Consider the following 15,421-nt stretch of genomic DNA (forward strand, 5'->3'; position numbering starts at 1 on the left):
GCCTTAGACTGCTGTGCCACTCGGGAGCCCCAAGTTATGAAGGCATGAGGATATTGAATGGTGTAGCAAGTAAGGAATTATAATTTAGAATACTGGACATGAACCTTCTTCTGATGGTCTAAAGGTCAGCTATTTTGGTCAGGGAGTTGGTCAACCACGGTTTGCCAGTTCTGCGATAAGAAATTGTGTAAAGTAATGCATTTTAAGAATGTATTTGCACCATATATTTGTTAGTATTAACTGACAATATGCCAACATTCCATTCAAACAATGCAGTCAATACACAGCCATACATTGGCTGAAATCAGTTGATGGTAAGACTGATATTGTATCATATAATAGCACTCACAGCTTTCCAAGACAACACAATTTGAGACATTTATGATCTGTTTCCATATATTTTAGAGACTACTTATACATACAATTTGTATAAAACTGTATTTATAATTATATGACACGATTTTAGGTTGACAATAATTCTATTACACAATTTCTGATAAATCACAGGCCTTACTTTTATTTTCCTGTGGAAGAAAAATCTGGATTATGTTGTACAACTGACTAGGTATCTCCCTTTCCCTGGACTGGTTAGGATTTCTCCCTGACCAATATGGCTGCCATTTTCAAACCATTCTGAAACTTCGAGAGTTTATCATAAACACCTCTCTCTGCGTATGTAGAGGGCATCCGTAAAGGGCAAACACATTCCGCAAACAGCATCGTCATTGATGAAATCAATTACTACAATGACCACAATCCATAGCACGGTTTCATGACCGTCACACGGGAGAGGAGCGCCACTAGCTAACTCTATACCACAGCTAGCTAAATGGTTTAACGTGTGTATTTAGCATATTATTTGAAATTGTCCGTTATCTTACAAGAAGAATAGCTAGCAACCAACGTGACTGAATGACAGACTGCTTGCTAGCAGTCATATGATAGCAGGTCGCAATGCATTCATGAGTCAAACCAAACGACGAGAAGTAAGTGCATTTTGACACTAGGCTAGCTAGCTGTAACGTTACATTTCGGATTTCGCCCAATAGTGTTCTATACTGTAACGTAATATTTTGTATCGAAACTGCAGCTAACTCGTTCATTTAGTTGACGATAACTAGCTAGTAAACCTGTAGAGACGCAACAACATGGCTAGCTAGGTAGCTTAGCTATGGGAAACATTTGTAATCTATGTATTAGTTACAGTGACTCCCGATGTGTCCCAAAGCTAGGTAGCATGCTCGTGTCTTTGCTAGCTAGCGAGTTGGTTGTTGCGTGAATTGATTTGATAGTTGACCACTTGCTTATTGATACCTATATCTTTAAAAAAAATCACAATAATGGACAATATGTTGCTTTTATTTAGCTAAATGGGTTGCTATCTGTCATCTATTTCCGAGTGATGGTGTCACGTGAGTTGGCACACGGAACTTGCTCACCTCTTTCCAGTTTAGAAACGATTGTTATGCCGGTGTCCGTTCTAGTTTGCGGGCCAAACACCTCTACATTCAGGTTGGTTTTCCATGTAGAAGCGAGGATTTCATGGGATTATGGGTGTAAATTATCCAATGCACTTATGTGCTAATGTCTCAACATTGTCATTAGCTAACTAACTAGCTGTAATCTTTAGCTACAGCTAGCTACCTGCTACTGCTAGTTTGCTGTCATTGGCTAGCTAGGTATGTAGTCATTTTTGTTTACTTGCTAATCTAGCAATGTTGTACTGTACCAAGTTATCAACCCAGCGTTAGTTGTCTCACTAACTGACATGTCTGGTGATGTTTGCCACTGAAGATTGTCTTGCTGAGAATATGACATTGAGTGCGATGGCTACAAGTTACCTAGCTAGTGTCTTAACTGTCAGTAGCACAACTAACAACGGACATGTTTCTCTTTCTCACAGGGGAACTGACTTTATGATTTGAAGCACAATGACCACGTCATTGCATTGGTTTCTCATGAATTTGTCCTGGATCAAGGCCACATTGTGAGGGCAGGAAGACAGCGTTACAAAGGACCATGAATCTTCACCAAGTCCTTACTGGGGCCGTCAACCCAGGGGACAATTGTTTTTCTGTAGGTAGCATAAACAACCAACCATTCACGGTAAGATATTTCAGGCAGTCAGTCTCCCTACATTTTAAGCATGCTTTGGGAGTGCTCCGTGCTAGTCCAGCATCACTGTTCAGAGAAGAGAATCTGATACTATACCCACAGTCTTTCACTGAGCCGATCAATATCAGACTATTTTTGTGTCTGTCCTCTAGTGCAAGCAAAAGTTACATTGTGCTGCTTATGCCGTGTTGACAGTCTGTATTTTGTCCGTATATTTATTCATGGAATTAGTATGCATACTACAGATATCATCTGCTTGTCAGTGTCATGCAATGCAAAGTCATACTAGAAGTTCAACTTTCATTAAATCACACTTGACAGTTCTTTGTGATTATTGTCCTAACTGAGTGACATTCCTCCCTCATCCCACCCTCATCCCACCCTCTCATGTGATAGGCATATGCCTCTGGCTGTGACGTTGTGATTTTGGGCAGTGACTTTGAAAGGCTACAGATCATCCCAGGAGCGAAGCATGGGAACATCCAGGTGGGCTGTGTGGACAGCTCACTACAGGGAGGCCAGGTAAGAGACATTGCTTCTTGTAATACTTGTCTGGTGTAGTTACTGCAACTTATAGACAATGCTGTTTGGCGAAGAACCGGTTGAGTTTGCATGCTACTATGACCCCATTTGTATATCCATGTCATATTGTTTTCATGGCCGTTGCTTTGTATCAATATTGACCATCAATTTGCTATAGGCTATATTGTAGCTAAACCTTGAGCAATATTGAACATTTATTTGCTATATTGTTTCTAAGCAGCAAAATGTGTGAATTATGATGCAATATTACAAATGCAATAGATATCACAATATTTCAGAAAAAGGAAATGAAGAAAGAGAAACAAACTTAGCCAGCCAATACACGGTGGGAAAATGTTGTATGTTGTGACTCAGACTCACGAGTCACTACCCATGACATGTAGCTCTCCTGACTGTTGGAATATTGTCATTATTAGACACAACCTGTATTATCTAAGGAAGTTAGCCTATAGTTATTTTTGTGCCTGACTATGGACTACCTTGTTTTAGATCAACCAGTAACTTTCAGAGTTAGAAAGAGGCCAATATACTTGATTCCTATGTGTTAATTATTGGGTCTGGTGCATATTTCAAATTATGCGAAGTAGACATTTAGCTTGTGGTTAAATGCTTAACCCTTTACACTCATGGGAATTGGTCTATATGATAAGTTGAAATGTTTCTTACAGAATAAATATGAAAAGCATATGCATAACCATGGTAGCAATTGACAGGGAACAGTTTGAAGATTGTGGGAAGATTATTCGACCTAAGTTGAGGACACAACTGTTCACCTGACACGAGACTGAATCCGAACATTACACTGTTGATTTTATGTGCATTTGACATTTAATGTACTTTTCGCCGCGTTTGTTGATAAATCATAAGGTACTCTGGTTACTTTCAGTAACATGATAAGAATATTTATGGAGAATGTGGGATAGATGCCACATAAAACCATAAAATTCTCTCTCCTTTCTCTTCTTTCTTCTCTCTATTTTGATTTATTTACTCCAAAGAAAAGTCTTCAACTATAAGGTCTTTTTTGTTGTTGTTTACTCTCCAAGCATGCCGTTGAACTAGAGCAAGCACACTTGTAGTTGTTTTGTTTGGAACTCGACCCTGCATCCCCGCCATCACAATTACTGTTTACGTAATCCATGAACGGCCCGTTATAAATCGCAATCTGGGTCAAGCGGGCATCGTTTTGAAAGCTTGTTCTGTTGTCAACAGGACTAGCATGACGGTGTTAGGCTTTCACATTGCCATTCATAGAAAGTAGTCATGAGTGCATTCAGGTGCTTGAGAGGATCAAGTCTGTATCAGCGCAGTCCCTTTTATAGTGCAAATAGCTTGCTCTACTTACTCATTCATCGCTAGAGCTGTCTGCGCTGCATTAGCTCCCTAGTCCCCACATGCTGCACAGAAGTTAACTTGAATAATGCAACACGTTATGTTGTTATGTTGAAATGTTGAAACTGTTCGTTACTGTCTGCAAAAACAATGTCCATACAGGCTAGAACACTTACAATGCAAGACGATGCAGGTAGCTTCCAGCTTTAATTGTAAGCTGACTTTCCTTGTTAGTTTACAGCTGAATTCACTACCCTAGTACTTTGTTTGTGATAATATGCAAACCATAACGCCTTGTTGACCCTCCAACATTTTATTTATTCACTTTGTCTCCTTGCCACCAAAAACGAATTCAGTTCTTCATCTTCCTTTACCAAATCAGATTCCACAACCACATTCTGCCTAACAAATTGTCATTCATTTCTTATACAGGCACACTTAGAAAATAAGAGATTGCTTATCCTATAGAAGGGTTGGTTGTCTAGCAACATTTGACGCGTGCGCAATTATGGGGCAAATCAGATGCGGTTGGCTTAGATTGATGACATGTAAACTGTATTTCGTCGCCAATGTTTATTGAACACGTAAATACATTTGCACAATGAGCACTTGTTGTCAAATACATCTTTACAGTTGTTGTTAGTTAGCGAATTTGACCCATATTAGCGTAGACCTGAGGTCAGTCAAAATAAGACATGATATGAAGAACAAGCTGAAACGATTCCCCACATGACAGTTTCTTGTCGTTCTCGCCATCCAGAATCACAACAACACCCGGACCTCTGCCCCATAGAAACGTGTGCATTGTTTCTGTGACGTTGGCAGCTAACCCATCTATGCAAATGTTGTTAATCAGCACAATAAAGTAGTAAGTTATCTTATCAGTTGCCAATAAAATAGTCCCAAATGGAAGGGATTGTCATTTGTAGCCCAATGGAATCAGCTAAAACAAGCTCAATCAAATCAAAGTTTATTCGTCACGTACGCCAAATACAACAGGTAAACCTTACAGTGAAATGCTTACTTACAGGCTCTAACCGATGGTGCCAAAAAAAAGGTATGTGTGTGTTTATTTTTTACCTTTATTTAACTAGGCAAGTCAGTTAAGAACAAATTCAGGGGCAGGATGACAGATTTGTACCTTGTCAGCTCAGGGATTTGAACTTGCAACCTTCCGGTTACTAGTCCAACGCTCTAACCACCAGGCTACCCTGCTGTGTGTAGGTAAGTAAAGAAATAAAACAGTAGAAAAAAAGAGTAGCAAGGCTATATACAGACACCTGTTGGTCAGGCTTATTGAGGTAGTATGTAGATGTAGGTATCGTTAAAGTGACTGCATATATGATGAACAGAGAGTAGCAGAAGGGTAAAAAGAGGGGTTGGCGGGTGGTGGGACACAATGCGGTTAGCCAATGTGCAGGAGCACTGGTAGGTCGGGCCAATTTAGGTAGTATGTACATGAATGTATAGTTAAAGTGACTATGCATATAAGATAAACAGAGAGTAGCAGCAGCGTAAAAGAAGGGTTGGGGAGGGGTGGCACACAATGCAAATAGTCCAGGTAACCATTTTGTTACATGTTCAGGAGTCTTATGGCTTGTGGGTAAAAACTGTTGAGAATCCTTTTTGTCCTAGACTTGGCACTCCGGTACCGCTTGCCATGCGGTAGTAGAGAGAACAGTCTATAACTGGGGTGGCTGGGTTCTTTGACAATTTTTAGGGCCTTCCTCTGACACCGCCTGGTGTTTAGGTCTGGGGTGACAGGCAGCTTTGCCCCAGTGATGTACTGGGCCGTACGCACTACCCTCTGAAGTTCATTGCGGTCAGAAGCCGAGCAATTGCCGTACCAGGCAGTGATGCAACCGGTCAGGATGCTCTCGATGTTGCAGCTGTAGAACCTTTTGAGTATCTCAGGACCCATGCCAAATCTTTTTAGTTTCCTGAGGGGGAATAGGATTTGTCGTGTCCTCTTCACGACTGTCTTGGTGTGTTTGGATCATTCTAGTTTGTTGTTGATGTGGACACCAAGGAATTTGAAGCTCTCAACCTGCTCCACTACAGCCCCGTCGATGAGAATGGGGACGTGCTCGGTACTCCTTTTCCTGTAGTCCACAATCATCTCCATAGTCTTTGTTACATTGAGGGATAGGTAGTTATTCTGGCACCACCTGGCCAGTTCTCTGACCTCCTCCCTATAGGCTGTCTCGTCGTTGTCGATGATCAGGCCTACCACTGTTGTCGTCAGCAAACTTAATGATGGTGTTGAAGTCGTGCCTGGCCATGCAGTAGTGGGTGAACAGGGAGTACAAGAGGGGACTGAGCACGCACCCCTGGGGAGATCCAGTGTTAAGGATCAGCGTGGCAGATGTGTTGCTACCTACCCTCACCACCTGGGGGCGGCCTGTCAGGAAGTCCAGGATCCAGTTGCAGAGGGAGGTGTTTAGTCCCAGGATCCTTAGCTTGATGATGAGCTTTGAGGGAACTAGTGTTGAACCAAAGGCAGGTTGCCTTTGTGTTCTTGGGCACAGGGACTATGGTGGTCTGCTTGAAGCATGTTGGTATTACAGACTCAATCAGGGACATGTTGAAAATGTCAGTGAAGACACCTGCCAGTTGGTCAGCACATGCCTGGAGCACACGTCCTGGTAATCCGTCTGGCCCCGCAGCCTTGTGTATGTTGACCTGTTTAAAGGTCTTACTCACGTCGGCTACGGAGAGCGTCATCTCACAGTCGTCCGGAACAGCTAATGCTCTCATGCATGCCTCAGTGTTGCTTGCCTCGAAGCGAGCATAGAAGTGATTTAGCTCGTCTGGTAGGCTCGTGTCACTGGGCAGCTCACGGCTGTGCTTCCCTTTGTAGTCTGTAATAGTTTGCAAGCCCTGCCACATCCGACAAGTGTCGGAGCCGGTGTAGTATGATTCATTCTTAGTCCTGTATTGCCGCTTTGCCTGTTTGATGGTTCGTCGCAGGGCATAGCAGGATTTCTTGTAAGCTTCCGGGTTAGACTCCCGCACCTTGAAAGCGGCAGCTCTACCCTTTTAGCTCAGTGCGAATGTTGCCTGTAACCCATGGCTTCTGGTTGGGGTATGTACGTACAGTCACTAGGGACGACGTCCTCAATGCACTTATTGATAAAGCCAGTGAATGATGTGGTGTATTCCTCAATGTCGCCGGAAGAATCCCGGAACATGTTCCAGTCTGTGATCGCAAAGCAGTCCAATAACTCAATGCATGCACACACTCCTACTGAATAATATGCATTCACCTGTATTGTGAATAGACCTAGGCTCCATCTTGATATACCCAGTTTATCAATAGATATTTTTGTCATTTAAATAAATGATTACCAATATATTGTTTTGAAGTTACAAAGTCAAATTGATTGTATCATGTACTCAATTTATGCATACATGGTTGTCTCCAAAAATTTGACAATGTTCAAATGTAATGATATTGAACTAACGATTTAACAGAGCTGTGGCTGAGTTTATCTGGCTGGATCAAGTGCCATTCTGTGACTGGCTAATATGTAGTCTTTTTTTTTCTGGTATCATTTTGATATTTAGTATCGTGATACTAAACCTGGTATTGATATGGAAGTCAAAATTCTGTTATCATGATAACACTAGCGTGTGCCATGGTGAATTTTCTTAATAATAGACAGCCTAATTCGGCTCAGAACAACCCTTGTAAATGTACATCAAACATCGTGATCACAATCTGACACTGCATATTACATGAGTTGTATCATGTGGAAATGTGCACTTTTGGACTCACAGGTATTTGGCTTGCTTGTATGACATCATCGGGGTATTTATTATAATCCTAAATGTCTCATTTTTCAAAATACACCGTTTACATAAGAAAACCAGGTAGCCTAGTGGCTAGAGCGTTGGGCCTGTAACCCAAAGGTTGCTAGATTGAAGCTGACAAGGTAAAAATCTGTCGTTCTGCCCCTGAACAAGGCAGTTACCCCACGGTTCCTAGGCCGTCATTGTAAATAAGAATTTGTTAACTGACTTGCCTAGTTAAATAAAATAATAATAAAATGTAAATAAATTCATTAGGCCCTAATCTATGGATTTCATGACTGGGAATATAGATATGTAAAAAGGTAGGTGCGTGGATCAGAAAACCAGTCAGTATCTGGTGTCACCACTATTCGCCTCCTGCAGCACAACATCTCCTTTGTAATTGTGTTCATTATCTGTAGCTTACAGTGCATTCGAAGTATTCAGCCGCCTTGACTTCTCCCACATTTTGTTACTTTACAGCCTTATTTCTCATCAATCTACACACAATACCCTATAATGACGAAGCAAGAACTGAAATATCGCATTTAAGTATTCAGACCCGTATTCAGACCCGTTGCCTTAATCGACATTCACCTCTTCGGCGCCTGGGGAACAGTGGGTTAACTGCCTTGCTCAGGAGCAGAACGGCAGATTTTTACCGTGTCAGCTCTGGGTTTCGATCCAGAACTCTTCTGGTTACTGGCCCAACACTCTAACCACTAGAAGGACCTTTTGCAGCGATTACAGCCTAGAGTCTTATGTATGAAACAACAAGCTTGGCACACCTGTATTTGGGGAGTTTCTCCCATTCTCTGCAGATCCTCTCAATCTCTGTCAGGTTGGATGGTGAGCGTCGCTGCACAGCAATTTGAGGCCTCTCCAGAGATGTTCGATCGGGTTCAATTTCCGGCTCTGGCTGGGCCTCTCAAGAACATTCAAAGACTTGTCCTAAAGCCTATCTGGCTTTGTCTTGGCTGTGTGCTTAGATTCATTGTCCTTTTCGAAGGTGAACCTTCACCCCAGCCTGATGTACTGAGCGCTCTAGAGCAGGTTTTCATCAAGGATCTCTCTGTACTTTGCTCTGTTCATCTTTCCCTTGATCCTGACTAGTCTCCCAGTCCCTGCCGCTGAAAAACATCCCCCATAGCATGATGCTGCCTCAACCATTTTTCACTTTAGGGATGGTGCCATGTTTCTTCCAGACGTGACTCTTGGCATTCAGGCCAAAGAGTGCAATCTTGGTTTCATCAGACCAGAGAATCTTGTTTCTCATGGTCTGGGAGTCTTTAGGTACCTTTTGGCAAACTCCAAAAGGGCTGTCATGTATTTTACTGAAGAGTGGCTTTCTTCAGGCCACTCCACCATAAAGGCATGATTTGGTGGAGTGCTACAGAGATGGGAGAACCTTCCAGAAGGAAAACCATCTCCACAGAGGAACTCGGTGACCTTCGGATTCTTGGTCACCTCCCTGACCAAGGTCCTTCTCCCCCGATTGCTCTAGGAAGAGTCTTGGTGGTTCCAAACTTCTTCCATTTAAGAATGATGGAGGCCACTGTCTTCTTGGGAACCTTCAATGCTGCAGACATTTTTGGGTACACTTCCCTAGGTCTGTGTCTCAAAATAATCCTGTCTCGGAGCTCTACTGGAAAATTCCTTCGACCTCATGGCTTGGTTTTTACACTGTCAACTGTGGGCCCTTTGTATGGGCAGGTGTGTGTGCCTTTCCAAATCATGTCCAATCAATTAAATTTACCACAGGTGGACTCTAATCAAGTTGTAGAAACATCTCAAGGATGATCAATGGAAACTAGATGTATCTGAGTTTAATTTCGAGTCATAGCAAAGGGTCTGAATACTTAAGATATTTGTTTTTTATTTTTAATAAGCAAACATTTCTAAACATGTTTTCACTTTGTCATTATGGGGTATTGTGTGTAGAGGGGGAAAAAATAATTGAATCCATTTTAGAGTAAGGCTATAATGTAGCAATGTGGAAAGAGTCAAGGGGTCTGAATAGTTTACAAATGCATTGTCTGCCCATACCATAACCCCACCGCCACCATGGGGCACTCTATTCACAACATTGACATCCGCAAACCGCTCACCCACATGATGCCATACACGCTGTCTGCCATCTGCCCGGTACAGTTCAAACCGAGATTCATCCGTGAAGAGCACACTTCTCCAGTGAAGTCGACTACGGAGCCAAACTGCAGTCAGGTCAAGACCCTGGTGAGGTTGACGAGCACGCAGATGAGCTTCCCTGAGACAGTTTGTGCAGAAATCCTTGGGTTGTGCAAACCCAGTTTCATCAAATCAAATGTATTTATATAGCCCTTCGTACATCAGCTGATATCTCAAAGTGCTGTACAGAAACCCAGCCTAAAACCCCAAACAGCAAGCAATGCAGGTGTAGAAGCACGGTGGCTAGGAAAAACTCTCTAGAAAGGCCAAAACCTAGGAAGAAACCTAGAGAGGAACCAATCTATGAGGGGTGGCCAGTCCTCTTCTGGCTGTGCTGGATGGAGAGTAATAACAGAACATGGCCAAGATGTTCAAATGTTCATAAATGACCAGCATGGTCAAATAATAATAATCACAGTAGTTGTCGAGGGTGCAGCATGTCAGGAGTAAATGTCAGTTGGCTTTTCATAGCCGATCATTAAGAGTATCTCTACCACTCATGCTGTCTCTAGAGAGTTGAAAACAGCAGGTCTGGGACAGGTAGCACGTCCGTCATCACAGGTGAAGAAGCCGGATGTGGAGGTCCTGGGCTTATGTGGTCTGCGGTTGTGAGGCTGGTTGGACGTACTGCCAAATTCTCTATAACGAAATCTGAGGCAGCTTTGGTTACAGAAATGAACGCTAAATTATTTGGCAACAGGTCTGGTGGACATTCCTGCAGTCAGCATGCCAATTGCAAAGTGCAGCTGTGTAATGATCGCGCTGTTTAATCAGCTTTTTGATATGCCATGCCTGTCAGGTGACTGGATTATCTTGGCAAAGGAGAACTGCTCACTCACAGGGATGTAAACAAATTTGTGCACAAAGTTTGAGCGAAATAATCTTTTTGGAACATTTCTGGGATCTTTTATTTCAGCTCATGAAATATGGGACCAACACTTTACATGTTGCGTTTTATATTTTTTGTTCAGTATGCATAGGCCTGTTAATTTACAGCATTTACCTCCTTCAGACAGCAAAACATTTGCAGAAGTTGCCCAATTAGTGGGAGGGATTGGCTTGTCACCCAAGTTCTGGACATCTGTCAGTCAAAACCCATACACCGATGTGAACCGCAGAGCCAGAGTTCTGGCGTCATATAAAGCATGTTACTGTACAGCCATTTCATTCCAATTTAAAAATGTATCAGTGTCTTTAATCTATTATATTCAACCCATATACAGGTATGAGTTTTAAGGGCTACAGTGAAATTACATTATGTTTCTAAGGTTGCCAAGAAATGTTTTATAATTCATGTGGTTATTTACAATTTGTGAGGATGCTATTACCACAACTATCTTGAAGTCATAATTGCAGTACTCACATCTTTTAATCTTCTTCACTCTAACCATTAGGCTGCAGCTCACAGTCCTTTCAAAAGTCACAAGTATTGTGCTTGGTACTTGTTACGGTATAATGAGAGTGAGAAGGTCAATCCTTCACATTGAATAAAATGTCCCTTCTCTTCAATTGCTGCGGACAGGTTGCAGCTTCCTATGGAAGTATTGTCTGTGTCTTTGAGCCGGTTCAGCTCCTGAACCAGAAGGACAGGACATCAGCAGTAAGTGCTAATTGTATTGATTCTCTAATAGTAATTGATGCTTACTGACTGCACTGCAGTGTAACTTTCTGATACAAATAATATGTGAGGAAATGATTAATTTATCGTTCCTAATGACTTGGTATTAACAATTTGGATTTGATCGTTTGAATGCTTGTGTTCTTACAGGAACTGAGCTACCAGTGGCAGAAGAGTGGACAGTTTGTTTTGCAGTCCATAGTGCGTAACCTGGCCTGGGACCCCACAGGTAAATCCATTATTCTATGTATATTTGGTATCTTTCCAAATTCAAAAGGCACTCGAACATCTGAGCTATCTTTTGTTACAGGTGCATAGTAACAGTTGAATAACGTGAGAAAAAACAAGAAACCCACACACTGCTCTTGATCGTATCACTGCTCTGTAATAAGCTTTATGGATCAACGTTAAGATTACACACGGCTCTTGATACTATCTTTGCAAATTAAAACGTCCTGTGTTCTTTAAAAATAATCTTCTCTCTCCATTTGTCTGATTTTTGTTTTATATTTTGCACACAGGCACTCGTCTCTTAACTGGGTCCGCTAGCCTGCAGCTGTGGTCCAATATCAGCGATGGTTTTGATGAGGCAGGGGAACAGACAGACATGACACTTGGTGACCCTCAGTGTCCCTGGAGGTGTATCTGGCACTGCAAGTAAGAACTGCACTATGAAATAGTCCTAATGTAGCCTGTTTAGAAGAAGACAAAATCAAAAAATATTCCCCCCAAAAAAAAAAAAACATTCTCATGGATCCATCTGATGTATTGTTGTGTCTCCCTCATCTTAATAGAACCGCCTCCCCAATTCAGCTCATGAAGTTCTCTCCAGATGGAGAATTCTTTGCTACTGCCGGACAGGTGGGTGGCCTTTGGTGTCCATTCATGCGCATAAAGATGTTCCTTTTTTTTTAAATAAGTAAAGGCCTTACAGAGAAACGCATTCTAACAACAGCCACATAACCCTTTGTGTGCTAACTCCCAGTGATGCCGTTGTTTTCAGGACGACTGTCTGGTCAAAGTGTGGTACGGCACGAGCAAATGGCAGTCTGGCGTGACCAAGCTGTTCACCCCACCGGAGCACAACGCTCAGGGCGAGCTCGACTTCTCTTTTGTCTACCTGGCACACCCACGCACTGTAACAGGCTTCTCCTGGAGGAAGACCAGCAAGTACATGCCACGGTAAGGCCCATCGTTAAGTCTTTAGAATATGTTTCTCCATACCTGACCTGATGGAGTTGTCCTCTTGTGTTTTTCCCTCCAGGGGTTCAGTGTGCAATGTTCTACTGACATGCTGTAAGGACAGCGTGTGTCGCCTGTGGGCCGAGACCCTGCTTCCCAGTGACAGCTTGCTGTCCGGACACACGCTCAGTCACGTTAATAATAACGGACAGAGCAGCGACTCACTGAAATCGTCAAGCAGCAAGAAGACTCCCTCTCGTATCAAAACACAGGACAGGAATTCCCTGGAGGTAGGAAGAATGTTTCCACCGCGTAGTCTATCAGGCTGGTGAGAAGTTAAGAGAGCGTAACAGGCTTAGAGCTAAAAGGATATCAGGCAGGAAGCTCGTTTTCTAGGCTTCGCAGCCCTTGACAAGATCACAAAAAAAAATCTATTGTTTCTATACAGTACATCCGTTGATTAAAGTACGTCTGTTCATTTTGCGGACATGTATTTAGTTTTTTGTTGAGGTGCTCTAGTAACTAATTATATGATCAGATGCATTGCTTTCACTTTAGTTGTGTGAAGAACCTTTCCTTATTGGACGACTGTCATTACATGGTTATGCATCTTGCCAGAAAATATTGAGGAGCAAGGGACAAATTACATTGCATGAAAAATAGATATGCAAATGTATATTCAATGCCCAGAGGAAAGTCTGCTAACATTGCTGAGTTATTCATTAACATCACTGACTGAGATATCAGAGGTACTATTTTAGTTCCGGTCTGGTTTTCCAAAGCATATGAGAGCGAGATCCCTACTTAGGAGCTATTTTGTTGCTTCAGTTGAATCTGCAGGAGTCGTGGAGAGCCCCCTTGAGAGGTGTGGCCCAGCCCTCCCTAACCGGCCGCCTCCCGACCCAGCAGAACAGTCACCACAACCACAAGACCAACAGCGTGCCCCATGCCAACTCTCTCTGCCACTTCCACATCGCTGCCAGCATCAACCCTGCCACAGGTACCGCACACAAACAGTGGTTCAGTGGCATTAATTCAAGGATGTTTACATTGCTTAACAGTTGATTTTAGGATAACAGAGCCTGTCGTAAACCCCTTCTGTACTTCATGCATAAGAATGACAATGCAGAGGTTATGCTTAAGAGTCAATATTATAAGCCCATCTAACTGACCGTTAGTGATGGAGGGTGGAGTTGATACAGTTACATATCAGGATATTATTTTTGGCAATATATTGTATCGTTTTGACAACATCGTGATATTATTAGGCTGTACCTGCACCAAAATACCAGTATTTTTCCTTCATAGCTTGTACTCCCATCTTTTTTTAAATGGGGAGCTAATTTGTTTCCCACACTTTTATTTCCATGACTGATCAAAACTCGTTTTCTCATGGCTCTCGCTTCCCTCTGCAGCTGACATATTGTGAGCAGTGTTTGGACCATGGAATCGCAATAAAATCACAGTATTGGACCGCAATACGTATACAATCGTATCGGCACCTAAGTATTGTGAAATCGGTTCCCTGACATTATCGGACGATATAGCAGTGTCGGACGATAATTCAACCGTTAAACGATATTCAATAAATGGAATGGAAAAAGGGAATCTCATGTTTATCTGAACAATTGCAGCCGTATTCATTATGTCATTGTCACAATGTATGAAATCAACATTTTTAAGCATAGTTAATGGACAATTGCTCTTTTGGATGCCAATTCAGGAGAATTCAGTATGGAAAAATGACTCTTTTTCATTTCCCCACTATGAAACAGCATATCGGCAGATATATTGGTAGGGGTACGATTTGTCCCCCCCAAAAAATCGGAATTGATATCGGACCAAAAATACCACATCGGTTGGGCTCTAGAAAATATTCTATCGTGAGGTCCCTGGCAATTCCCAACTCTACTGATCATCACACATATTTAGGGATAATGTGACCTGCCCAAGAACAACCAGGTAGAGGATTTCATACTGCGCCTGCCCCCGCAGGTTTTTTTGCTGACATCCCACCTGCTCCCGCCAAATATCTTCCAGCTCCTGTACCCAGTCCCACAATGTTAAAATTACATATCTTCAAAACCTCTATCTTATGCATTATAATGTGCAATGAATACATGATTTCATAAGACATTTGCTGGTTGGAAAGTCTCAGAAAGTCCCTGTTCACCTTGTAAACTTCCAATTCCAATAATCTCAATTCAAACAGTCAGTAAGCAGATGGAAAGGCAACAAATAGGCTATTGATAGGCTGACTAGTGCCCGATCATAATAGCCATTATTTCATTACCTGTAGAAAATGATTAACAACATACTTTCCAGTGAGAACTGCAAGCTGATAATTGCTTTTATAATTCATCACAAGTGGCCACAAACTCAATCACATCACATCAGATAAAAAAGATATATATATTTTCCACCACTGTTTGAAGCAGGCGTGAGCCGGTTGTGTAACGAGCCTCAGAGGAGAGGAGCCAGAATGACTGAGAGGGATTCGTATGATAAGTGGTTTTATAACGGATCGCAGTGCTTTTAAACGGCGACACGGCCATTATTAAATAATTTGCAGAAATAAAATAATATTTCATCCTGAATTTGTCTTTCTGATCGTCCGCTGCCCGCCCCGCAGCATGAAACATTCCGACCGCG

General features: G+C 42.3%; 1 protein-coding gene across 7 annotated transcripts in view; it reads left to right on the top strand.

Moving 5' to 3' along the window:
• The first annotated feature begins 673 nt into the window (after positions 1-673).
• LOC118370862 (dmX-like protein 1) overlaps positions 674-15,421 on the top strand; it is a 52,810-nt gene continuing 38,062 nt past the window's right edge. For 4 of the 7 annotated variants that reach the window (XM_035756070.2, XM_035756066.2, XM_035756067.2 and 1 more), the window contains exons 1-10: positions 674-986; positions 1,904-2,106; positions 2,512-2,637; positions 11,492-11,569; positions 11,738-11,816; positions 12,109-12,244; positions 12,382-12,448; positions 12,591-12,769; positions 12,852-13,059; positions 13,598-13,769. In XM_035756070.2, the coding sequence (XP_035611963.1) occupies positions 2,020-2,106; positions 2,512-2,637; positions 11,492-11,569; positions 11,738-11,816; positions 12,109-12,244; positions 12,382-12,448; positions 12,591-12,769; positions 12,852-13,059; positions 13,598-13,769 (1,132 nt within the window). In that variant the 5' untranslated portion in view covers positions 674-986; positions 1,904-2,019. Of the gene's footprint in view, positions 987-1,084; positions 1,513-1,903; positions 2,107-2,511; positions 2,638-11,491; positions 11,570-11,737; positions 11,817-12,108; positions 12,245-12,381; positions 12,449-12,590; positions 12,770-12,851; positions 13,060-13,597; positions 13,770-15,421 lie in introns of those variants that run through there. The other 3 variants (XM_035756063.2, XM_035756065.2, XM_035756064.2) reach the window with 2 other exon arrangements.

The sequence above is a fragment of the Oncorhynchus keta genome, chromosome 14 (genome assembly GCF_023373465.1).
Source record: "Oncorhynchus keta strain PuntledgeMale-10-30-2019 chromosome 14, Oket_V2, whole genome shotgun sequence".
Lineage (NCBI taxonomy): Eukaryota > Metazoa > Chordata > Actinopteri > Salmoniformes > Salmonidae > Oncorhynchus > Oncorhynchus keta.